The sequence below is a fragment of the Morone saxatilis genome, unplaced genomic scaffold (genome assembly GCF_004916995.1).
Source record: "Morone saxatilis isolate NCDOM2014 unplaced genomic scaffold, NCSU_SB_2.0 Contig2, whole genome shotgun sequence".
Taxonomy (NCBI): Eukaryota; Metazoa; Chordata; class Actinopteri; family Moronidae; genus Morone; species Morone saxatilis.
In genome coordinates this window covers 24,082,932-24,108,168 of record NW_023339762.1, presented here as the reverse complement: position 1 = coordinate 24,108,168, position 25,237 = coordinate 24,082,932, and the positions used below count along the sequence as shown (strand labels likewise).

The following is a 25,237-nucleotide window of genomic DNA, read 5'->3' as shown; positions in this document are numbered from 1 at the left end:
TTCTGGATGCCAGTACGGGGAGACAGATTGTAGAGAGCGATTCGTGGTCACCCACCGAAGTAACAAGGGAGCTCCACTGGACTGGACCGCACAGGACCCTATCAACATCTCCCGGTTACTCTGACAGCAGGGTAGCTGCAAATGGTTATGCTCCTAAGAACAACACAGGGCTGCCTGGAGGTGTGAGTTAGTGTGCCAGCAAGTGTTTTTATATACCGCTGTGCGAAGGCCGCCGAGCACGCCATGTCGATCCGACACAGAGAGCTGTAGTTATGCTGAACTCCGGCGGACACATCTCGCCCTGATGGGACCCAGTGTGGTGCCGCTTGCATATGTTACACGAAGATTGGTATCAAAGCAGAGTGAAATATCCTACAGGTCAATATCTATCCTCCGATGTCTTCCGTCCCGGCGGACTCTGGTACAGAAGAATTTTGCCAAACACAGTACCCGTCTGTATGCACCCGAAGAGCGGAAGCCATATATAACCAACACACCAACCCCGGGATGATCTGTTATGTATCTCTTTTTTTTTAGACTTGCATTTTCTGTTTTTTCATAGTGCGAAATCTAGGGAGTCACGACTAGCATTGAAATCATATCAAGTTATTCTGGATTAAAATTTGAAGTAGCCTTTGGTTTCCACTTTACTATTAGGATTTGTTAATCACTTGCCTTGTGCTGCTTGGAATTAATGCGTTCTTCCATGAGTTTAGCACACATAGTGACCATTACTTGCAGGCACTACTGATCTTGTTAACTTTGGAGTGCGCTATAACACAAAACCATATCTATAATATCGTCCCATACACCACCAAGGGATTGAAACCATCGTAGGAAATCATTTACCCTAACTATGAGTCCGAGTAAAAGTCTGAAGTCTATAGCAGCAAAATGTACTTAAAACAAGGGCAGAACTAAAGATATTTTGGCACCCAGTGACATGACCTACTCTACAAGACAATTCAACTCCCCCCCAGCCGACTGACACGTTTGGTTGTTGAGATTCATAACCTTTGTTATGTTAGTAGTCTTTGCGACTGCGCCTGGAATTTAGCCCCTCAGTCTCTAACCTCACATGCAGAAGGAGAGCGCTTGACGGACTCTTAGCGCGAGGAGTGGGCGGGAACCAGGGGGGACCTTGCGTGGAGGTTCCGAGGCGAGCGCGGGCATTATTTCTCGTTCGTCATTTTCAAACTCCAGTCCCTCATGCGACTGACTCAAGATGACATCCACTCCATATCGAGTGTCATATTGTCAGTACTTGTCAATACGAAAGTAATCCAAAGTATTTGCTGTTCTACAAGAGCTGATAGCCAGTGGTTGAGGGTAGAACCTGTTCGGTTTGATACTTTTCATGAGTGTCCCAGCAATTGGCAGTAGTCCCAACGATGTTCCAAACTGTGGGGCTCAAGGCCATTCCAAAAGGGTCTCAGGATACTCCCTGGGGGGGTCCACTGAACTGACTAATGGGGTAGAAAGAGGATAAAAAAAGTGTCATGCTGCCTCATGTTATTAGTAGGTTAGTTAATATTTTAGGGTTTTAACATTTCCTAGCCGATTGTTTTTGTCTAGAATATTAAGTTTTTCAGCAAAGATGTCATGTACCTCAATTGGGTCGTTTGAGCAGGCAGCTTGTGTTTCTTGATTTAATATTGAAACCATCTGAGGAGTTACATGATCTTTGATCACGAACTGCTAACTAACCTCCCATAGGACGAGGTTTAGAACCATGAAACGGATGGACGAAGCGAGTGTCCCCATTATTACATCACTGCATTCCTCTCAGTATAGAGTTCACTTAACGGAGACACTAAAGATCAGGAGAGGCTTCATGGTTTAATTTCTTAATACCGCAAATCTGAATTTTACAAGAAAGCTCATCATGCCTTGTGTTATATCTTAACTGAAAAGTAACAAGGGGGTGAAGCGGACGGGAGTTACAATCTTGGCAACGTCACGAAAAATAACCACTAGCCGCCACTAAATCCTACACACTGGAGCCGTGTTCTTAGTACCCCCAAGCACTTAAGTAAGATTTACTGGTAACTAGCCTTCCCAACCACTCAATGCTTCCTCTCATCTTGTACAATTTGCCGGTTGACCAAGTGTCCTATTTGAAAAGCCTAATGAATTGCATTTTTTTCTCGTTCTGAAACCAATCGTACGCTTTGGGACAAATTATTTTTCAGAAAGTCAGCAAGCAGGATTAGCAACCACTGTGGAATGTGTTGAAAATGATTATGTGGAAATGTGAGGCTGATTGCTCTCGGGCACTTTAGAAACCAACATTTTTGAGAGGAGATGCAGTTCCTTCTGGTTAGTGCATCGTGCGAAAAATACATTCCATGCCACGGTCCACTGTGGCGGTAAACTGTCCTGGCATGAGCAACATTTCATCATATCAGTACGCATTTGTTTGGATGCTTTTGATTGAGTAGATTTTGAGGCTACAGTTCTTGTGTCGTCATACTGATTGCCTCCCAAAGAAGCTCAGTGTTTTGTTTTTTGTTTTTGGTGTATTTCCCTTATCTATAATTTTCATTTCCCGGTTCTAAGAGAACCACTGGCTTACACCCACAGCCTAATCCACACCCCCCCCCCCATGTTAAGGACACACACACCAGTGCTACATGCTGCTGTCTGTAACAACTGTGAAACAGCATTTAATAACGCAAGGCTGCCCTCAGACAACAGAGGAGTCACTGAGGCGTTGAACCTGACTCAGTACAGTAAATGCATGATTTGCCATGAACATTTTGTTATTGAAATGCAGAAAATGCAACATGTTGTCCCAGCTATGTATTCTCTGATGGCTCTTTTAAAAAGAGTTGTGTGTACTGTGAACCCAGTCTTAAGTCATTGACCTGAAACAAACAGGAACTTGCAGAGGGACGGGAAGCTACACTTGCAAATGACAATGATACTAATTTGGATTGAATTCATGCCCGGCAGACAGTTTGCCCTACACGTCTGCGTTATTTTTAGCTCAGTTTAACTCCAGTCGTTTTGGTGAAAGCCTATAAGGTCCCATTTTCCTTTAAGCCTGAGATGACAATACTAATTACTCATCATTAGAGAGGTATCAGACTGGAAACAGTCCTTATGCAGACTTCGAACTGTGTGACTGTGTTGCTGACTTTCTAGCTCAACAGAATAAGATGACACACTTCGCTAATTCCTTAATGAGCAGAAGTTAAATTAAGATCACCACACATGTACAAATTCACAGTAATGTACCCTCTGTTTCCAGGAGACAAATGAACAGAAGCTGTTTAAGATTGCAAGCGAGCTCTTGCATACAGAGAAGGCCTATGTGGCTCGACTTAACCTGCTGGACCAGGTGAGGTGTACACTTCTGTTTTTTTTACATTGTTACATAGTAAAGGGTTTGAATTACACAGTTGTGGAAGCGTACAAATACATTTTTGTGAGATTTTCAGTTATTTGTCACTTATCAGTTCTATGTTGTGTACGGCTCCACAGGTCTTCTGTGCTAAGCTAATGGAGGAAGCAAATAAAGGGACATTCCCTGTGGATGTGGTGAAGAACATCTTCTCCAACATCTCCTCCATCCATGCCTTTCACAGCCAGTTTCTGCTTCCAGATCTGGAGAAACGCATGGGAGAATGGTGAGCTTTTAGCCTGTAATGAAATGATCATAAATGCTATAGGATCCTGTATCAAAACTTGCCTTCACATTGTCTTAAACACTCAAACTCTAAAAAAGATGCTGTTTACTTTTACAACCTCAAGTCTCCACATTATGATTCACAAACCTACCTCTCCCTCCCTGCAGGGCGTCCACACCTCGTATTGGAGACATCCTGCAGAAACTCACACCCTTCCTCAAGATGTATGCAGAGTACGTGAAGAATTTCGACAAAGCCATGGAGCTGCTGAAACAGTGGACCGATCGTTCTCCTCAATTCAAGGCCATCATTCAGGAGATACAGGTACTGCCAACCAAAATCCTGTCCAGAAAAATACAGGTTGGAGTTGTTAACATTGAATAGGTTTGGGGTTGGATGAGAAAGTGAGGTAAAATTCATATTTTTTGTGGTTGTTTCTGGACAGAGTCAAGAGGTGTGTGGCTTCCTGACGCTGCAGCATCACATGTTGGAGCCCGTGCAGAGAGTCCCTCGCTACGAGATGCTGCTCAAAGACTATCTGAAGAAGCTGCCTCAGGACGACTCTGACCGACGAGATGCAGAAAGTAAGCTGAAATACCTAAAATTCCCACTCCGGGGAGTCATTTTAATTTCACTTGGGATATATTGAAGTAACCGATCTATTCCCCCCCCCCCAGAATCATTAGAAATCATCGCCACAGCTGCTACTCACTCCAATAGCGCCATACGAAAATCTGTAAGTCTCAGACGTTTTAAACCAATACAGAATCTCTCTGACACATCAACATTCAACTAAAAAAAAAGTCCCATTCTTGTTTAGGATAATCTGAAGAAGCTGATGGAGATATACGAGATGTTGGGCGAGGAGGAGGACATTGTCAACCCCTCTAATGAGTTCATCAAAGAGGGCCACATCTTGAAGCTGGCGGCCAGGAACACCTCGGCCATGGAGCGATACCTCTTCCTGGTGAGATAAACAGCCGAGCGCAAAAACACCTCCTTGCCTAATGAACAACACTGCAGGGAAATATGCTGTGGCGAGACTTCTTCTGCACAAGTCAATTGAAACAAGTGAATCATTTCAAGCCCGGAACACCTCTGCGTGAGGATCCACCAGGGGCACATGAACAAATCTCTCAATTAGTGAGATTGCCAGATGATGTGATTATGTTCTGGCTGTTTATTATTAGCTTCAGGCTGCATGTCTCCCATATGTGTAATTCAGGTTACCTGTGGTGTGAGACTGCCTCTTTTTGGAAGAAAACAATGCCACAAACCTCATGTTCTGCTATAAGTAAGCGTTTTGTGTTTCTTTTGCTGCCAGTTCAACAACATGCTGTTGTACTGCGTGCCCAAATTCAGCCTGGGAGGGGCGAAGTACACAGTAAGGACGCGGATTGGCATCGACGGCATGAAGGTCCTGGAAACGACCAACGAGGATTACCCTCATACCTTCCAGGTGTCTGGGAAGGAGAGGACATTGGAGCTACAGGCCAGGTACATTTTATGCAAAAATATCACACACAGTGCCAGTAAGTTTTAAAAAAACATCCCAGCCCCTTCCACGTTGAAGTATATAATTATATGTAATCTGTAACCCATACAGTATAATTTCATGTATATATGGAAGACCACCTAAATGAGCACACCCAAGCACCATATTTTAGTCCTGTAAACCTCTTTTGGTCACAGCTAACTGCTATGTTGGTTTAACTCGGTGTTATAAGAGGAACAGGAAGTTAAGGTTTGTAGAATTTCAGTGCTTCAGTGCTTATTCTGGCTTTATGTTTCCTCTTCAGCTCAGAGCAGGACAAGGCAGACTGGATTAAGGTACGTACATCATTTGCATATTTGATTATACATGTTTTAAGGTAATGTAGAGGGACTCACACGTGATTATTATTATTATCCTTCAGGCTTTCCGGGCAACCATTGAGATCTTCCAGCAAAAAAATGAGTCATTCAAGAACGCGTTGAGAGATGTGGAGGAAGTGTCAGTAAGTGTCGCGTTGGAGCCGTACACACACAGTTAAACCATCGGCACCTTTCCGCGGCGTCATACTGAGTGTATGTGTGTTTGTTTGAATACAGAACGCAGAGCTGGGGAAGCGTGCCCCTCGCTGGATCCGCGACAATGAAGTGACAATGTGCATGAAGTGTAAAGAGCCGTTCAACGCTCTGACACGGCGGAGACACCACTGCAGAGCCTGCGGCTACGTAAGTCATGCATAATGCATATACAGTTGGTGGATGAGAGAGAACTTTTACTGATTCAGAGCTTGCAGTTAAAATGAGACGGAATATTGATTTTAAACACCAATAATTCATGTTTTTTTTTTTACCTGAATACTTTTTTACCAAAGATGTTGATGAGTATAGTCATCCTCTACAACAACCCTTCTTTTTGCTTAATTGGTTATTAAAGATCAAGTGCCCTTCTCCTCATTTACTGTCTGCTACCAATCACATGCAAAATGCCCTGAACATGCTTTAATAATGAAATAATATAATGTAATGCCTACTAACTAAAAGTAGTCATAGTAAACTAAATGATGCTTAGAGATACTTCCTTTTTAAACATGAATTGTAGTTCTGATAGGAATGTGGTATATTTATCTTCCTCTTTCTTATAGGTGGTGTGCTGGAAGTGTTCAGACAATAAGGTGCAGCTCGAATATGACAGTAACAAGATGAACAAAGTCTGCAAAGACTGCTACTCCATCCTGACCGGAGAAGCATTAGCCGAGGGCAAGAAGAAGGGCATCCTGGAGGTGAAGAGGATGCACTCATACATTTAGAAATACTAAATGAAGAGATAACTGACATAGAAATACAGATGTCACTTACTACATTTTTGAACAAGCGTTGGTTTATTGTTTTTTGTACTCATTTGCATGTGCAGATCGAGGCAGCTCAGTTCACAGGCAGCAGCATCATGTGTGGCTTCCTGCAGTACTGTGAGAAGAACAAACCTTGGCAGAAGGTGTGGTGCGTCATCCCGCAGAAGGAGTGTCTGGTGCTCTATCTCTACGGAGCTCCGCAGGTAAAACACCAAAAACAATGAAGAAATGAAGTGATTTGTTTAAAAACCCATTCATACAGATAATCTCTTCATCCCTGACCACTCTCCTCAGGACGTGAAGGCCCAGTGTACTATCCCGCTCCTGGGCTATAATGTGGATGACAGCGCCCGGCCCACAGACCTTCCGGCCAGCTTCCGCCTCTCTCAGTCCAAGTCCATCCACAGCTTTGCAGCCGAGAACGAGGAGCTCAAGCAGCGCTGGCTGAAGGTGATTCGAGTGGCAGTGACGGGGGAGGTGCCGGAATGCCCTCAGACCAACGGCAGCAGTGCCAACATGATGGACAACAACGCACAAGAAGCGGGTACTGATAGCACATAAGTGTGCAAGCAAACTACCGTTGGATTGATCAAGGAAGACAATACGTGCAGGTTGTGATGCACACATATAATACAAATGCACACTCTCCATGCTGTCCTTAAATCTGAATCTTAAAGACAAAGTGGAAAAAAAATCAGTGCTGGATAAGCTGCCTTCTCTTGCCACTCTCCTTTTTCCCACTTTCTTCATGGATTTTCTCATAAACCTGCAAAAAGTATTTCTTATTCACTGCTAGAGCTGTGCTGGATTACTAAAGGACACGTCTGGTACAATCAACACTAGAGCAACGGGGCCTCAGGATTGATCGACTTCCCTCAAACAGGCACTATTAAAGACAGCTCAAACAAAGATGTCAACTCCTCTTGAGCCAGTGGACAACCACAGACTTACACAGCGCCCTGTACAGGATGTGAATCAAAGCAAAAGGATGGTCCAAACTAAGTCTGCTGGTGCTGTAATTCAACTCTGTGTACCTGTGTAGTATAAATGTTTTGTTTTTTTCTTTTCAAAAAGGAACAATTATGTTTTTCGTGTACAGAAATCAGTTCGAGAAATTGGTTTTGATAACATAGATACGACATCTGTATGATAAAAAATATTTACAGTATTCCCGCTTTTCTTTGCTTGAGAAGATGGTTTCAAAAGTGGGAAAATGATGATGTGTTTGGATAATAATGGTCTCATCTCTGTCTCTTATCGCTCAATGAAAATTCATCAGCAGTCTAATCAAACTCTGGATGCACGTGGGCTGATCTGCTTTGCTGTAGTGTGTTTTCTATGATATGGATAAACTCTTCTGCCAGTGTGTCACAATGGCAATACATACTGTGAGTTAAGAAACCATTTATAGATCAAATAACCAAATGTGAATGTTTTTGGCTCACCCAGTGTAAGAAACGAATCAGGGTGCTTCATCATATTGATGCAAACATCTTGTGAATGCATTACTACAATAAATCATTGCTCATTGATTTTCAGCATTGCCTACAATGACAGCCAGAGCTATTTCAGAAGGTTTTGGAGAATTGCAAGAGACAGACCTTTTTAAAACAGTCAAAAATGGAGCAGCAGAGGCCGAGATATCCACAAGTGTAAGCCATGCTTTAAAAACACTGAATCCTACAAATCCCATTTTGTAACACAATAGTGACTTAGACCTTCCCTGCCCGTTAAACCCCCAGGATTTCTGTCGTGTATTTGAAGTCTCAAACCAAGCTCTCATGACATCACTATGACGTGATCAGGGTTATTTTCCCCGATTTTAGAAAGCTCCCTGCAGAGTCTCCGATGACATTACATTACACAACTGTTGTGTGCCCCTTTTAAAGGTATAGCTACCTTGGTAGAAACAATATGAATTCACAAATCTCTATAATCTCACAATATGTATTGTCATACATCACACGTTTGCATTAAAAACAGGATGAATGATAAGTGGATCTTAGAGATAAGCGGGGATCATTGTCTTCGTGTGGCAGAGTTTTCTATTTAGATGCAAATGCAGCACAATCAGATATAACAAAGCTGGGGCGAGATATGTAAATGTGTTTTTAATGCTGTAATTAATTTTATTATTTAAAGTAATTTATAGAGTATGATAAGCATGATCTGTTAAAGTAGCACACAGTCGTTCCCTCACGACTTCGACTTCAGGAGTGCAGTAGGTAGACTTTTTCCCCCGGGAGCAGATGTTTTTCCACTAACTCGTCGGACGCGTCGCCTTGATTCTTCAGTGTGACAGCGACCGGTCACAGTGCTGGACGGACTGTGTTCCAAGTCCCTTTCCCCCCCTCTCCGTGCTCAATGCTGGTGCTCACCTGAGTCTCACCCCCTCCCTGAACTCCTCAGTATTCAAATAAAAAACAAGAGCACAAAAGTTCCCTGTCTGTAAGATCTGAATGTATATCCAGATTTTTTTATGTGTCCTCTCATCCCTTCCCCCAAAGGTTTGAGAATCTACGCACTTTACAATCTTATAAAGTGTACCTTCTAAGAAAATAAAAACAGATTCAATACGATTTCTGTGGCATTAGCTTGTTTGTAATGTTATATTACTGCTTGAATGATTTGACCTACAAGGTGTTAGCACAGCGATTCAAACCAGTCCGACACTTCTGCTCACATCAGTCATTGTGATGCTACTTTCACAAAGAAAGGTCTCGTTTTGGTTCCTTGTTTTGCTTCTCCTGATAGGAAGATTTTCACAATGAGTCACCCAAGACATGCACATAAAAACAGGTGAAGTCAGTAGTTGCAGTTTATCAGAAGTGGTCGACGGTCTGTGTACGTGATAACCGACAAAGTAAGAATACTGCAGATCAAACAATAGTTTCTATTCATGCACACTGTACTCTCACATTAGTGCATGATGAGAATACAGTGTGCATGAATAGAAACTAAGCAGATAGTGATTTCAGACTGCTATCCATAAACAAAATAAATTGTGCTAACGGGTGATGTTTAGGTGATTTGTTATGTAATCTGTGTGTGTGTGTGTGTGTGAACAAGACAAGAATTAACAGATTTAGAAAACGTTTATTTTCACAAAAGAAAAAAAAGACAAATCAGAGCAAACTAAAGTAAATCAATCACTCTCTTACTGAGTAAAAATTTCATAACTGTATTGTGCAAGTTACTTCTTAGGGGAACGCTCCTTGCACGGCATTAGTCAGAGAATTAGGACAGGTCACACAGAATGCACTACGTGTTGTGATGGTGTAAACAACAGGTTGGTAAAAAGGAGCTGCCAGAAAAAGCAAACTGACAGAAAGTTGGAGTCCTTGGTAGTTTGGTTTGCTGGTGCTGCTTGGCAACAGGTTTTCATTCAATTCAAGCAATGGAGTATTTGGGGTCTTGGCCAGTCTTTGTATTTGTGTGCGAGTCTGTCTCAGCTTTTGGGCTGTCGGAGCAGACCGCGGATCCTGCGAACCAGGGCCTGGATGAAGGTGTAGCGGGAGCGGACCTGGCTGTACAAACCCTCCACCTCCAGGAGCTTCCTCTGCAGAGCCTCTCCGAAACCGGCGGCCATGTCGCTCTTCAGCTGTGTTCAGGCAAACAGAAGGCAGAGGGGATTAGGAATAATGTAGGTGCAAACATAAATATGTACACAATATGATGTTTGTCAAAGTGTGTACAACATAATGCTCATGCCCATGTGTGCAACATGTACACGCAGCTGGCTGCCGGTTTACAGCCATTTCTTACCACGTCGAGGTCTTGCTGGCTGACTCTGGAAAGGCCAAGGCCACGACTTCCACTTCCCTGCAACCCGCCAAACGAGTCTGACGAAAAGAAATGTTTCAATTACTGACTACAATCAAACTAAATTCATTCGATTTCAACCCTGGCTTAAATGTGGATTCAGCTGTAACGTGTCTTCTCACCGTCTGCGAGGCGTGATCTATACAAACTGGCTCCAGGCAACAGGGAGTCCTTGGGGTCAGTGGGAGTACAATGCAACAGGTAGTACTCCAGGTGGCGCCACAGCACAAACAAACACGTCTCAATAACATCTGAGGAAGACGTTAGTCAAGGCATTTCATTGCAATTCAATTGTGGTATTTATACAGTGTTATTCCAACAGAACTCCCAAAGACATAACATACAATAACCTATATAAATAATATTCAGTTCTGGTGTGCCTGCAGAGGGCCAAAGGATACAGGAGCACAAGGCCAGCAGCTTGGCTCTGTTGTTGATGAGCTGGACCAGTCGTCTTTTGGCCAGCAAGCTCCTCTGGACTGATGAGATTTTCTCCACCCCTCCTGGGCCTGACACCAGGCCTTGGCACAACTACAGAGAAGATGTCTGTGGTTACAACTCAAAACGATGCATGTTGGAGCCGATAAGGTGCATAACAGAAAGAATAGTTACATTTAAATTCAGCATTTCTAAATAAATTGTGTGTGTACAGTGATTTAGTGTATAGGTCCATCGTTACCTCCTTGAGCTCCTCAGGCGGCAGCTGATCCAGACTCTGCAGCTTCCCCAGGCTTTGTCTGTGACTCTGGTGGAACCGGAAGAAATCTGCAGCGCTGTTCTTCAGCAGGTACATGACCAGACCCAGGCTGGGGGCACGGGAATAAGCCACTGATGGCAGAGTGGATGAGAGATCTTAAAAAATAAGAATCATGGTTCAGTGTCATGCTTCAGTGAATGAGTGAAGCTAAAAGGGGCTCAAGGGATTCCGGATTTCTACATTGATCAGATATCAGACACTGAAGGAAGGAACAATACCATTAATGTTCAGACAGCATACAGTGACAGCAGTCTAATTCATTTTCCTCTGTTTGAGTATGGGCAGAATATGACTGACCTGCGCGTCCCCCGTCCCTGCCAGCTGGCTCGCTGCCTGACGGGCTGAAGAGGCAGATGCTGAACTGGGCCTGGGTTGAGCTCTGCAGCAGCAGTGTTTGGCAGTACTCCATGATGTTAGCACACACCTGGGCTCAGAGGACAACACCTTTCAGGTCACTGGCAATGGAGTGCTGATAAATAATCCTGACTATGCAAGACTCTACACACATTGTTTCAGTGCTATATTTATCTTGTTTTCTCCTCTCACCATCCATTATACTGCTGAAATCTTACAAAATACCAAATAAATAATCACAGGCATCACCATACATCTTTTACTGTGACATTTATAGAATTCTTTTTGTCAGACCTGCTGCATGGCCACCTCCATCTCCTCTCGTCTGTCTGCTGAGTCTCCAGGTGCAGCGATCTCGGCCTGCTTTAGCAACCTCTCGCGCTCGCTACCCGCCAGACGGCCAAGCAGGGACAGACACAGGCGCTACAAACAGAGGAGACTTACTATCAACTGTACAATTCACACATTTTCATTAGCGTGCATTAGCAGGGACAAAGAAGACGACAACAGAAACACAAACGTTACACCTGACAAAAACTATGAAAGCTATCGAACCTGGAATCTGTTGATGTGACCCTGGAACTCCAGAAGAGCAGCACTGTTGACCTCCCCACCCATCTCAAGGGCACCTGGGAGACCAAGCAAGTACATGAGCAACACCATTCATGGAGTCTCTGATATGTGAATATGTGGCTTGCAAAGTGGAAGTGGGAAAACGTAACAGAGAGCCAAGTGGATAAAAAGAGAAGACTGGTTGTACCTGGCAGAGCTGTCTTACTGATGATGCCAGTGAGCAGGGAGAGCTCCTGCAAAACTCCCATACTGAGCTCCTGACAGCGCAGCAGGGACTGAATGGTGTCTGCATGGACTATCAGCCACTGGAGAATCTACACACACACACACAGAATTTGTACAAGATACACTTTTTATTTTCTATCCATCTGATCACAGATCTGAAGCATTAACCCCAACTTGGGTCTACAGTCAGAACAGGCACAATATAGCTTTTTGATATAATGAATGGCATTAATAACATGCTCACTTTTAGGATTTAGTAGTTTTGTGCTTACCTGTGCTGCCCCCTGCTGGTGATTAATGGTGGTAGAGGTCAGGATCACCTGAAAGAGCCTCAAGGTTGGTAAGAGAATCTGCCTGTAGCGGTCCATAGGGCTGGGGATGAAGCCTGATGGGTCCCTCATCACCCTGTAGACCACGAGGGAACAGACACAGACTTAAGTGATACTATAAATAGACACCTTAAGAACAGAGGTCATTAGGCCAAGAGAGAAAGAAGCTGCAGTCTAATTAATGCATTCTCCTGGAGGAACAAGTTGCTGACTCATACCATTCCAACATAAAGTATTGAAATGTCCACACTAGTAAAATCAGAGTGAGACGTCCGGTCTGAATGTAGGTGAATATTCTATTCAAAATGTCCAGTACACAAACATATATATCAATAACATCACAAATTATTATGAATAAAAACACACCACCGCTGTCCTTCCCTTTCCACATCCATACCTGTGTGCATCGCTGTCAGGTACCATGTCAAACACCTGACACTCTATCAGCTGCGCCACCAGCCCACAGCGCAGCAGCTCCACAGCCCCCTGACCCGTCTTAGCCACACGAGTCAGCAGAGCCTGAAAACACACAGCAACACACAGTTTGTACCTTCATAATCCTGAGACTATATGATAATACAGAGGCTTTTAGGCAAAGACGACTGCTCGTACGGTGTGTCTGTTTAAGTGCACATCTCCTCACCATCTTGCTCTCATAGATGTAGAGTGGTTTGAGGAGGGGGGGCTGAGGTGTGAGCAGGGTCTGCAGGGCGGCATCATCCTGTCTCAGGCTCTCCACTAGCGAGCGCAGGTAGCCGCTGTTGCAGACGTAAACCAGCCACTGATTCTGACGGTCTATGGACAGGATCCGGTCCAGCACAGCCAAAGCCAGCATCTGACAGACGGGGAGAGGATGACAAAGCAAGCGCTGACAGTAAGACAAAGAGCCTGGCTACAGTAGTTATTTGCATTTGTGACAGCTATTAAGACTGGATTACTCTCATGTATATTTAGCCCTCAATAGTCTAGTCTTCAGTTTCAAAAACTTAATTTTTGTCTGTTTTGTCAGACAACTAAGTAAGTGTATGAGTCATACTGCTGTTATGTGGCTCTTACCCTGCTAATTTCATGACCGTCACAGGCGTCCCGACACACCACCTCCATGAGAGCCTTGCCATAGCTCTCAATGATAGCAAGGTTCTCTCTCTGTAGTTTGGAGAAACCATCTTCAGGGGCTGTGAGACGCTCCCACATTGCCTTCCCTGCTGGAGGAATGAATAGGGAGATGTTGTCAGATGACCCAGACAACATCTGTACGATTGTCCCTTTAAAATAATTCCAGATACGGGACTTATTTATCTGTATTAATGTTTCTGTGTTGTACCTGCTTGCAGAGTGTCTGGTTCTTCAGGTTTCTGGGCGATTTGAAGGTAGTACAGCAGAGAGCCGTACAAGTGAGCACGCAGACGCTGGTATCCACCTCCTTAAAGTGTAAAATACAATATTGTAAACTCTAACAGGATCAAGGTTAGGCAACATATGCCATGGGAGAAATCTGGCTTTTTGTGGCTGAAAACAATTTGAAGTCATCACTAACCGGTGCACAGGATGAAGTCCAGCAGCTTGCGGAGAATCAGATGCAGGGCGGAGTTGGCGATGGAGGCAAAGCCAGAGGACGCTTCTAGTCCCACCCCTTGCTGCTGCTCAGACAGAACTGATTGGCTGAGGTGTGCTGTCAGAGTGAAGACTGCCCCAGCAACAATGGGCATCAGTTCTCCTGCTGCATCCTCAGACAACACCTGGACAATGCACACCAAAATTTACATGAAGTTCTTACAACAAGCTGCAGACTGTAGGTATTTGATCAGCTCTGACTGAAACTAATTTGCAATTTTACACCAATACAACTGTAATGATGAAGATATTCTTCACTATGACTGTCTCCTCCATGTGACAAACATCCTCACTGACCTTATCATGCAGGTCTAGCAGCAGGTCTCTGATGATGAGCTGCCTGTCATCAGCAGGTATGAGATCAGCGGGACAGGCGGTCAGCAGGGTCTCCACCAGGCTCCTCCAGGACCGCAGCGCATGTCGCTTTGCACTCAAACTCCGACGGACTCGATTGCGTTCCACCACCTGCTGCAGGATGGAGTTCACCTCCTAAAAGAATACATCCAGGGACAAAATATTTTATACTCCAGCTTTTATCTCAATTCATCTTCACAGCATTAGTTATGGGAAATGCTCTTTGGTTATTCCTGCACTTGGCTAAATTAAAGTCCCATTAGTTTTAGTTCACTGACCTCCATTAACAAGGGCCTCTGTCCAATGGCTGCCATTCCTTGCAGTGCATTCACCTCAGCGACCAGCACTCTGTGTAGCAACTGTGAGGAAAATTAAAAACATCAGTGGAAGATCAAACACATACAAAAAGATTGTTGAGACAACACAACAGAGAGAAGATTACGTGTTCAACCTGGAGACCCACCTTGACGTTGCACACAGTGTGTCCTTGCTCATTCACATGCTCACAGTTGGAGATCACCTGCTCTATCTGAGTGCGTTCGAAGAAGTCCAGCTGCAGCAGCTCAGGCATATCCTGACTGAAATCGATGGCGTCCAGCACACTCAGCAACTTCCTGCGCACTGATGGCATCAAACAAGGACAAGATGAGAGTAAAAGTCAAAACCAATCTGGTATCATTCTAACAGAACGAGTGCCCTAAATGACAGTTTGAGTAGTGTGTGAACAGTCCCTAAATGTTTATTGTATTTAGCTAACAATATTTGATTTGAATGTGTGCTAAGGTGGCACAAACCTTTAGAAACTGTGTCAAAATGCAAGAAACCGCTGACTGATCTGGTTTCTTCCTCCATGCCTGATTCCCCATCAGCTAAAAAGAAAAATTGCAAGGTTCATTACATCTGTATATTCAGTATTGATCAGAGTATTAGCAGGCTTTGACAAATAGAATCTTTGAAACCAATAAGCATTAAAAATAAAGATAGATATACCTGTGTGCTGAGTATGTGGCTGGTCATCCAACAGGAGACTGACGAGGCGTTGTGTATGTGAACGCTGGCGGTTCAGTGAGGTCACTCTCAGCTCAATTGCGGCGGTTTTCATGAGCCAAGACATCTGGGAGAGGGCAGCGATCTGATTGCCTAAAGAGAGCAGAAAGTAGAACAGAGGCAATGAAAAAATAAAAGAAAACATACTTTTTAGGGTATTTTGACAGCCACCCATGAGCACATTTTATCGGTACGGTACTGTACATAGCTTTGTAATACTAAAATTATTTATACGATTATTTAAATAAATTAAATAAATATAAATCAACCACTAATTTTCTACTAACTCCGGCCTCTTTGTTTCATGCTATTCATCACATTCCTCATGTTTTATTATTAGCAAGAAGCTCAGCGGGGATGTACTCACTTGGCAGAATGAAGGGTAAGTGCTGCAGGTGAGAGAACAGGAAGTCCTGGCTGGTCCTCAAATAGCGCATGGTGGGTCCTGATGTGTCTGGGCAGGCACACAGCTGGTAGATCACCTGAGAGAGGGATCACACGCAAACAAGGAAACATCTGATTAATCGAGGTGCTTCTGTGCTACATCACACAGAGGCTGATCTTCATGTCTAAGTGTCCAATTTCTGGGCGTTAGGAGTAGAGGATGAAAAGTACCTGGTAGCAGAGCTCAGCCAGGTGTGGGGCCTGCTGTGTGAGTACAGGTCCAGATCTCTTCTCAGTGCCTCTCTGCAGCAGACTCAGGATGGCGTGCAGGCAGCTCCTTGGACACCCCAACACACCTGTTAACACACAGATGCACCGTCAACTAAGAGGTAACATTCAGGTCATCTGATCCCTTTTTTTCCGTCCAAACAGGAACCCCACAAATATCACTAAAGCTGTGGTCTGACCTGGGTCCTGGAGGTTGGTGGAGGACACAGGCTTCTTGACTTCATAGCCCAGAAGATACAAAGCCAGGTTGGGTGTCTTCAGATCCAAGGAGGTGATGAGCAGGTTCAGGATATGGATCTGGGTTTCGTGTCGGATTCTTGCGACCTTCTTTTGTAGATCAGAGTCTGAAAGTTTGGGGGGTAGTGAAGTAGGTGAGTTTGAGTGTGACAGTTATCATACACAGGTTTAGCTTTCACACTATTAAAAACAGCAGGATTTAAATTAAATGCAGATGGTGGTACAGTTCTGAGATAACAAGAAGTCTGTCTCACCATCTCCTTTCTCTGCTCCCTCCTCTGCCTCTTCATTGTCCAGACACTCCACAAAGCCTGCCATAAGCTTGTCACTGACAGTCTGAGGGACGGACACAAATATTTTGTGTTGATTTCTAACAACGAAGGTTTAACACATCACTACAGTGCAGATCAAATAATATTCTGTGGGAAAAGTATTTCTCCTTAGTTAAGACTTGAAAGTATACCTGGTCGTGTGTGAAATCTCCCACCAGCCTGTTCTGAATGTTGGGGTAGTTGGCGATGTGACGCAGGATCTTGGCACTCTGGAAGGCAGCCTCTGGGTTGGAGCTACTGTGGTACAGATACCTTCAAGGGACAAGCACCGGTCATTAACAGCATTAAGTTATACTCATTCTGCACTTTTTCTTGAATAAAAAGCTACAGTGACTTCTGGTGAGGTGTTGTAACATTTCAACTCTACTAACTAGTAAAGCATTTATTAGGTGGTCAAAACCACCTAATAAAACCTGGATGCCCTTACCTGGCAATATTGACAATGTGATCGGCCCTTCTAGTTTGAGGACTGACGCCCTGAAGGAGCTGCTCCAAGGGGGAAACCAGCAGGGAGGCCTGGCTCTCCCTAAGGAGGTCCATGAACACCACCTCCTTCTGCAGAGCCAAGTCCAGCAGTCGCAGGCAGTGCAGCACGGCCGACTCCAAGAGCTTCTTACCTGCAGGGGAAGAGTCACGAAGAATGTCAACAGACACGCAAACACACAAACCTCACTCTCTCTGAGAGCAGCAGCATATGCTCTCTCACCAGGGAACGGTGCATAGGTGTCCAGCTGGCGTACACCCTCCTCCAGCAGGCTGAGGCAGAGCGCCAGCATGGGCGAGTCGTTGAGCAGGTGGAACATGATGCTGTGTCCAGGGGGCTTGTGGGCCGGGAGCTGCTCACCCTGCAGCTCCACCAGCTCCTGGACAAAGTCCGACGGCTGGGGCTCGTAGTCCCGCAGCAGCTTGTGGAACACCTCCAGGACAGCATCAGCAACCTCCCACTGAGAGATCGCAAAGGGTAAAAAATGGTATGTATATGTAGTTTGAAAGAGCATACATGATGCAGCTACATGTCTTCAACTTGTAAAGACACCGGGAGAGGACTACACAGCACTTTACCTTCTCAGCTGGACGGCGATATGCTCTGGTGGGGAAGGGCAGGAACACAGAGTTACGCAAGAAGTTCAGGTAGGGTTGAAAGCCCGGCACGCGTAACCCCGCTCCTAAATTAATGGGCAGGCTACTCTCGACCAATGTGCTGATCAGATGACAGAATCCTCGTGTCAGGGGGTACTCCTCACAGCTCGACTCGATCTCATTCAGCTCCACCTGAGAGACAAAAACAAATCAGAAAGTTTGCCAGATCCTAACAGGTTATATAACTTCTGTTTTTCACACTGATGACAGATTAAAGTACATTTTGTTCAATTACGACTGACTCTTTTCTAATTTGATCACAACATAACATTTCAACGTAAGAACTCACTCACACCCTGTCTGCATTATTTTGCATTTAACAATATTCCCTTTGGGCATCAGTCTTAATGCAAACAAATTTTAAATGATCTTGCAGCTCCAAGTGGTCTAATTGCTTTCAGTACCAACTAATGAACCATCACCATAGACAGATAAACATTCAAAACTTAACTTCGAATTCCAGCATCCAGCATCACATTCACTAACCACAAAAGACTCACCTCAATTCCAGCTGCCTGCCTCTGTCCTGGGGCTCGCACTGTCTGAAGGATCTGTGGTAAAACAAAGTTACAAAACTTCAAATCGGATACAGAAAGATCTGACAACAAAGTCAAAACAATGTCGTAACACAACAAGAATGTAGGGTTTTAGATAAACAGAAGATAATATGGCTGACTGACACTTAACTCAAAGTTAAGGTTCATTGTTACTCTGATATTACTGACACACAGACTCACTACTTCATATGAGAAAAGGTAGACTCTATAAAATGAACTAAAACTGTTGTATTCATTTATAAAGGCTAACCTGCGTGTACTCCAGGGACTGCCAGAGTGAAGCAGCGATCTCTGGTGACTTCCCAAAGGCTGCCAGGCAGTGCAGGATCTCGGCCTTCAGGACGGGAGGAACGCTGCACTGTAGCAACCCCAACATCACCACAACTGGGGTCCACTGGGGATGCTCACACAACGCCAGTCGAGCATTTTCACTCTAGAAAATGTCACGCGCACACACACACACACACACAACACCCCAACACAGTTAGGTAAAAACTATTATGACAACACCAATACGTGAATATGACAAAGTTTTCCAAAACACAAGTATATGAGGAACTGAAAATAACTTTAATCTTGACCTAAAAGCTGTTTTATATTACATGTAATATATAAACACTCGCTGCAAGTGAATGTTGTACCATACCCATGTGATGATGGTGGTTAGCAACTGAAAAAATGAGGTGAGTCCGTCCAACTCTCTTTGGGTGATGCCCCTTAGTGGTGGGTGGCGGTACTGGGCTGCGTCTGGATTTGGAAAGTCTCGTCGCAGGTTCTCATGGTAGAGCATAAGGGAGTGAAAAAAATGCTCCCAAGACACCGGGCTGCCCGAAACTCCCTGGATGTTGTCACCTGGATGTGTGTAAATGAAGTTAGTTGGTATTCATTTGGATACGTATCAAACTCAAGCAACAGGCTTTTACCACTTTGATGTTCATATCACCTAAATCTGGAGGATTTGAAAGTATAATTTCTTTCATACCTACTACTGAACAGTCAATATCAATATCAGATATCAATGAAAACATGTACACAATCTGCTCTTACTGTGAGTGGCTCCGTTGGTCTTAAGCAGGCTGAAGCAGTAGTGGGCACACTGAGGACCGTTGGCGAGGCCTTTCAGCATACGAAGATAGGAGATATAGAGGGTGGAGGGCAGAAGGTCTCCCATCTGACGCACAAACTTGGAAAGAACCACCTGCATCAAAGCGTTCGAAAAGAAAGAAACTCTATTAAACAGAAAGAATAGTATGCAAAAAAAGTCAACTCCCAACATCAACGTTTTGGAATTTTTAGTGCAACCAGGGTCCAGCTCTTACCTGTTTATGTGGAGGCCTTTGCAGTGCCATTCCCAGGTAGGATCCCTGCAGGGAGGTGTGTTGGAGAGACTCTGTGGGACACCAGAACTCCAGCCCCAACTCCAGCCCAAACGAGTCCTTACTGTAAAACTCTCCTATCTGGAAAGACAAAGCAGTAACCAACACTGTGACGGACTTCAACCTACAGTGTGTGCAGCATTTCTCTTTACATACTTTTGGTATCGTTTGCTTTTGAAGTTGCTCATCTAGGAAATTATTCTACTCATCAGTGCCTCAATTTTGAATAACATTATCACTTAAACCCATAAAATGTAAAACACTTAAGTTAGCTGACAGGCGGATGAATGTGTGAAAAAGACTGACGAGGATCATGAGGTGGTCTAAGTCCTTGCGTAACGATGATGGAAGCTCGCTGTCCATCTGTAGGGACATGTGCACCAGACGGGCATCCTCATCAGCACGGTTACGGAGCTGTTTCACCTATAAAGACAGCAAAAAGATGTTCATTAAATAATGTAATTAGTATACAAAAAACTACAACCCGATGACTAATCAACAAATTATGACGATCTGACACTACAACATGCAATCCAGACTAATCAACCTCTTTCTGTTTCTCACCTTCATTGGCATGAGTGCCAGGAAGTCTGTGACGAGTGAATGGAGGCGGCGGACGTAAAACTCTTCCTGGGCAAAACTCTCACATCCCAGCATGCCCTCCTTCATAAACAGGAAGACATCTCCCAGTAGAGCCTGGTCAGCCAGAGCCTCATCTGCCTCAGTGAATTCAACCAGGGCTGCACAGCACACACATACAAATATGTTACATTTAAATGGCTACTATCTCTGAAAACTCACTCATTTAATTCATGTTTAAGAAATAGGGGCCGTACCGCCTCCCTGTGGTAGCTGAGAAAGGACCCTCAGAGACAGAGCCCAGGCCAGTCGACACACAGCCTGCAGGCCTGGAAGCTTCCATGGCTGGCCGTCCATCAGGCGACTGTGCACTGCGGACACATACTGCCTCTCAGTCAGCAACGGCAGCGCCTGGAGCAGATCTAGATGTACACGACACACAGAGACAGTCCTTTACTAGCTGCAAAAGGCTGAAACTAACAGCAACCGTGCGCTTAGCGGCAAGTGGATTTTAACCAGTGAGATGAAGCAAGTCTAAAATTCTAGACTATATGTATTTAACATGATCTCACCTTCTCTATCTTCTGTTCCCTGTTCTACAAAGCTAACATCCAAGCAGTAGAGCAGTGCCATGACCAGAGACATGTTCACGCTGTCCAATGAGCCATCAGCTTGAGCTGTCACTGTCTCCAGGTGGCCAATAAGAGCCAGGGTGTCATCTTTACTCAAAGGTGATTGGCAGGTCCATGAAAACAGGCTGTCTGCCAGGGCCTGTTGGGATTCTCTGATCAGGTCAGAAACCTGGGGACAAGGACAGAGAGAGTTAAAGGTTGTCCATGTTCCTCCGTCTGTACTTTTCCAATCCATGTTTCTATTTCAGTTACAGCAAAAAGCTGCTGGGCTTTGTCAGTTTGAGACAGAAATGAGTATATTGTGAAGTTAATTATCTCGGTTTCAAATGAGCACAAAAGATTTGCTCCTACCTCCTTCCTGTGCTTCTCGTCGCCGAGGCCGCGCGCTTTCTGCAGCCGCTCAAACTCACGAGTGACATTGATCTCTGACACCAAGGTTAGGATGCGTTTGGTCAGACCCTGGTTCATCAGTTCATCTGTAAAACGGGTTGTCAAAGCCACCAGCTCTCCACTGAGTGAGAAAACAACCAACAGTACAGGTCAATAGCAAGAACACAATAACATTCTCAATATGTGGACCTTTAAAAGCACCTGTCATTGCTTGAATGTACTACCTGCAGATAGATTTATTACCTCAGGTCCAGGGTGAAGGTCTTGCCATGGCGTGACTGGATGAGTGTGCGCAGGGAGTTGGCCACACAAAGCTTTCCATCCCAGTAGAGAAGCACAGCTACTAGACCTCGTGTCAGACCTGGAAAATGTGGTTGCTGGTGCTCACCTGGAGACAGAAAATCAAATGTGAGATCACAATGTCTTTAGTGCTGACTGTTATACAAAGCAACGTAAAACAAAAGAGCCATTATTTACTACTGTGAGTGCTGCATTGGTATTACTACAAAATATTACATGGTCACCAGAGCCCACTTTACCTGCCAACAGAAGCTCCAAAGCCGCCAACTCTCCAATATCAAACAAATCACTGAGGATGAAGGCCTCTTTGAGAAGCTGCTCTGGAAGGAGCCGCGACCCCTGCTGACCTTGGATGGCGATGCCTTCAGTGCTGGCTTTACGCACCTTTTCTCTCTGCTCTGCACTCTTTGGCTAAAAATGAGAAAACACCAGAATTATTAACATTACAAGTTCAAGTTCAAGATGTTTATTGTCATATGCAACAAAAGAAAGCAAGTTTTCCTGCAATGAAATTCTTTCTTTGCTGTCCACCCTGATACCGACGCATTAAGTACAATAGTAGAATACAATAAGTAACAAAAAACACAATATTACAATAAGTACAGTTAAAATAAAAAAGATACAAAAAACTCAATATTACAGTCATTTTCAGTAGTCACTGAACGCATCTTGCACAAGAACAATACTACTGTAACATTCAAATATGATGCGACAGTCGTTACAAAGGATCAGCATCTCACCGGGTTCCTAAAGAGTGAGAGAAAGTGCGCTTTGTGTTTCTTCAACTGCAGGTCCAGGAGGTGGACGCTCTCTGGCTGTCTCCTCAACACTGCCCCGTCCACCGTCTCCCACAGCTCCTTCAGCGGCCCCCACAGACTGGCTCCTGGGTGGATAAATGGGGTTTTCAAAAGGTCTTGTCTCATCACACATGCAGAGAACCGATTTCTACCACTTGATCATTTCTTATAGCTCTAATTTGGGGCGTCAGCATCTCTTTTACGCATTTCATTTATCCCATATATGACAAATAACAAGACTGAACTCAACTTTGGCAAGAATCCAATTCTATTCTGGCAATATGCAGTAAGGGAATCATCTCTTATGCAATAAATAGTCATGTAATCTGATGACGGATGTCAGGAAGGGAGGTTTTTTTTTATATTGTTGACATTTAGATCCTCTTTCAGACAATAACTAGGAGAGATATGATGTAAAAATACATACAGCTTTATAAAAACTGATATTAACAGTCATTTGATTGACAGTAAATGACTCCAGTGAAGTAACTTTAATATTACATAGGGCTGCATGATATGGTAAAAACATCATATTACGTTATTTTGACAGATATTGCGTTATGATTAGTTTAAATTTCACTGAAAAAAATATTACAATCATGATAATCAAACCAAACAAGGCTTCAGTAACTACAGTACTTCATTATAATGCTGTTTGGTCACATATTTCTGGGATTACAACAATATTCTGATTAATTTAAACTAATATTACATTACTTTTATTATTCTTGAATCTTAGGTGCTGTCTGTTATTGTAGATGTAGCCTCATTAATCAGTTACACCCTCGTATTTATTGATTATTGTCTTGTAAACCCACAGTACGCCTGACTGTCAACAACAAATCCCACTGCCACTGCCTCTTTCCCTCACTGACAGGAGCGATGTTAGGTGTTACTTTCAGCCCAAATCTTCACTGTTGCACGAACTTGTCTGGGAGTTCACTTTCAGGCGAGGTGCAACAAGCACAAACCCAGAAACCCAGAAACCCAGAAGCACAGAAGCACCAAACACTTGATGCCAAACATTTCTTTGCTTGTTTCCAACTCTAGTTCGTTTCAGTTTTGCTTCCAGAACAAGTGAAACTCGCCCGCCGACCCACCTGTCAGGTGAAGTCGCACTCGGTTATACTCTGAAAAAGCTGTTAACTCTGTGTGTAAACGTGTTTCGCACATTATTGTTTTTAATTTAACGTTTACCCGCACGCTAAGCTAAGTTAGCAGCCGGAGCATGAACTTGGTTGCTCCATGCGGTCATAACCAAATAACACGCCACACAACTGGCTCTGAAAGGGCGAATACGTGCGTGTTTTATCTGTGCAATCACAATCCCGTAGACAACTGCTGGAAACTGACACGATAACGTTATTTAATGAAAGAAATGTTAGTTCGTACCCGAATTTACCGCCATCTGCGCCGCCATCATACGCTCGGAAAATTAGACAGAAAAGTGCCTCTGCGCTTGTGCCGGTGTATAATTTAAAAAGATGACCTCTCTAAACACGCTTTGGTAATATTTTTATCAGCAAACTATGAACCGGTACTAGTGTGATGTATATTCTGGGTGATTAAATCTGTAATATATTTAAACCGTTGCTGTAAGTCTGTACAATCTGTTCAGGCGAGGTCCTCAGACCGTTGGAGTCGTCTTGGTGTCTAGCTGGATGGGAGTTGTAGTTTTTTAGTGCATTTTAACTAAAAAAGTAATTTATTTGTATTTCCCGTGGATATGAGTTTATTTTTAAAACCCCCTTTTCTCTTTTAAACATTATTTAACATGAAACATCAATAAAACAACACTCGTGTTGCTTCGAAACGCGTTAATGAGCAACAAGAGGCAGAAACATTAGTTCCGCCCTGTGTTGGCCCCTTACAGTTTTGCCTGTTACACCAAGATGTCCATGCTACTCTGACAGTTGTGTGTCGGTGACCGCTGGGATGGAAATTTGTCATTCGTGATTTCTTTTAACACGTCGGTGCCACCTCAAATGTTGCAGCACATTAAAATAAAAGCATTGGGGACATTTTAATCTGAACCATGGCTCGGGTTGTCAGAGTGTTTCGGACTCTGCGGAATCACTGGAAGAAGTCCACATTTGCCGTGTGCGTCCTGTCTTACGGCGGCTACTGGCTGTATGGTAAACACTGGTGAGTATCTCAGGTGATCTCAGGTATCTCCACGGATTCAATAGACTACAGCCTTATTTCTGTGTGTCGTCTTGTATCTTAACAGTGATAATGTTCTGCGGAGAGAGGCTTGTCTTGTGGCCAGGGTAAGACTTATTTTTGTGCACATTGATTATAAACCAAAGCCTTCTCCAAGTGCCCATCGGTCTCATCATGATGATCTCTGTTAGGAATTTGGGCGTCAACAGATTGGACCACAGGAGCGGCTGAGGAAAGCAACAGTGATCTTGAACCCTGCAGCTTGCAGTGGGTAAGAGGACTCAGAACAACTCCCACTGACTGTTTTTTTTTGTCTTAACACCAACAGATCTTTTTTTTCTAAAAACATTTCCAACTTCCTGTCTCATTCCTTCCTCAGGAAAGCCAACAACCTGTTTGAAAAGAATGCTGCTCCCATCTTACACCTGGCTGGTGTGGAGATTACAATAGTAAAGGTATACACTTGTTCCTTTATTCCAGTGTTTTTAATGGAATAGAATAAATGCCTTTATTGT

At 44.0% G+C, this 25,237-nt stretch overlaps 3 protein-coding genes across 4 annotated transcripts in view; 2 read left to right on the top strand and 1 right to left on the bottom strand.

Annotated features, from left to right (window-relative positions):
- fgd4a (FYVE, RhoGEF and PH domain containing 4a) overlaps positions 1-9,051 on the top strand; it is a gene marked incomplete at its 5' end in the record, with an annotated part of 14,731 nt that extends 5,680 nt beyond the window's left edge. The window contains 13 exon segments of the mRNA XM_035664710.1: positions 3,254-3,343; positions 3,487-3,632; positions 3,800-3,956; positions 4,078-4,216; positions 4,310-4,368; positions 4,453-4,599; positions 4,957-5,129; positions 5,432-5,462; positions 5,549-5,629; positions 5,724-5,849; positions 6,266-6,403; positions 6,535-6,675; positions 6,767-9,051. Of these exon segments, the coding sequence (XP_035520603.1) occupies positions 3,254-3,343; positions 3,487-3,632; positions 3,800-3,956; positions 4,078-4,216; positions 4,310-4,368; positions 4,453-4,599; positions 4,957-5,129; positions 5,432-5,462; positions 5,549-5,629; positions 5,724-5,849; positions 6,266-6,403; positions 6,535-6,675; positions 6,767-7,033 (1,695 nt within the window).
- Positions 9,052-9,548: 497 nt separating this feature from the next.
- On the bottom strand, positions 9,549-24,027 carry nup205 (nucleoporin 205). 2 transcript variants are annotated; one of them, XM_035665048.1, is made up of 42 exons: positions 23,952-24,027; positions 22,503-22,645; positions 22,002-22,173; positions 21,706-21,850; positions 21,424-21,583; positions 21,013-21,241; positions 20,698-20,862; positions 20,426-20,601; positions 20,168-20,284; positions 19,805-19,942; positions 19,533-19,683; positions 19,132-19,337; positions 18,736-18,918; positions 18,429-18,479; positions 17,851-18,060; positions 17,495-17,732; positions 17,216-17,405; positions 16,920-17,040; positions 16,711-16,792; positions 16,399-16,563; positions 16,163-16,287; positions 15,915-16,029; positions 15,491-15,640; positions 15,295-15,369; positions 14,964-15,121; positions 14,779-14,859; positions 14,444-14,635; positions 14,070-14,271; positions 13,857-13,955; positions 13,589-13,737; positions 13,176-13,367; positions 12,930-13,051; positions 12,476-12,608; positions 12,166-12,292; positions 11,961-12,034; positions 11,700-11,828; positions 11,349-11,475; positions 10,974-11,146; positions 10,696-10,825; positions 10,417-10,545; positions 10,238-10,314; positions 9,549-10,073 (listed from the first exon to the last, which is right to left on the bottom strand). In XM_035665048.1, the coding sequence occupies exons 1-42, from the start codon at positions 23,980-23,982 to the stop codon at positions 9,921-9,923; spliced, it is 5,985 nt and encodes a 1,994-aa protein (XP_035520941.1). In that variant the 5' UTR covers positions 23,983-24,027; the 3' UTR covers positions 9,549-9,920. The 2 variants fall into 2 exon arrangements, with proteins under 2 accessions (XP_035520941.1, XP_035520942.1); XM_035665049.1 differs by having other exon boundaries at positions 13,589-13,734.
- A 404-nt stretch (positions 24,028-24,431) lies between these two features.
- Positions 24,432-25,237, top strand: part of agk (acylglycerol kinase) — a 3,897-nt gene continuing 3,091 nt past the window's right edge. Inside the window, exons 1-4 of the mRNA XM_035665234.1 lie at positions 24,432-24,704; positions 24,790-24,829; positions 24,914-24,993; positions 25,102-25,177. Coding sequence (XP_035521127.1) covers positions 24,595-24,704; positions 24,790-24,829; positions 24,914-24,993; positions 25,102-25,177 — 306 coding nt within the window. The 5' untranslated portion in view covers positions 24,432-24,594. The remainder of the gene's footprint in view (positions 24,705-24,789; positions 24,830-24,913; positions 24,994-25,101; positions 25,178-25,237) is intronic.

What these genes read in the sequence shown, in the direction of transcription:
- nup205 (XM_035665048.1), bottom strand. Translation starts at nt 23,982, where the DNA reads ATGATGGCGGCGCAGATGGCGGTAAATTCGG. An exon ending in GAGATTTCACACACGACCAG is followed by an intron (nt 16,793 to 16,919) that starts GTATACTTTCAA and finishes TCCGTCCCTCAG; the next exon opens with ACTGTCAGTGACAAGCTTAT. An exon ending in GGGAGCAGAGAAAGGAGATG is followed by an intron (nt 16,564 to 16,710) that starts GTGAGACAGACT and finishes CCAAACTTTCAG; the next exon opens with ACTCTGATCTACAAAAGAAG.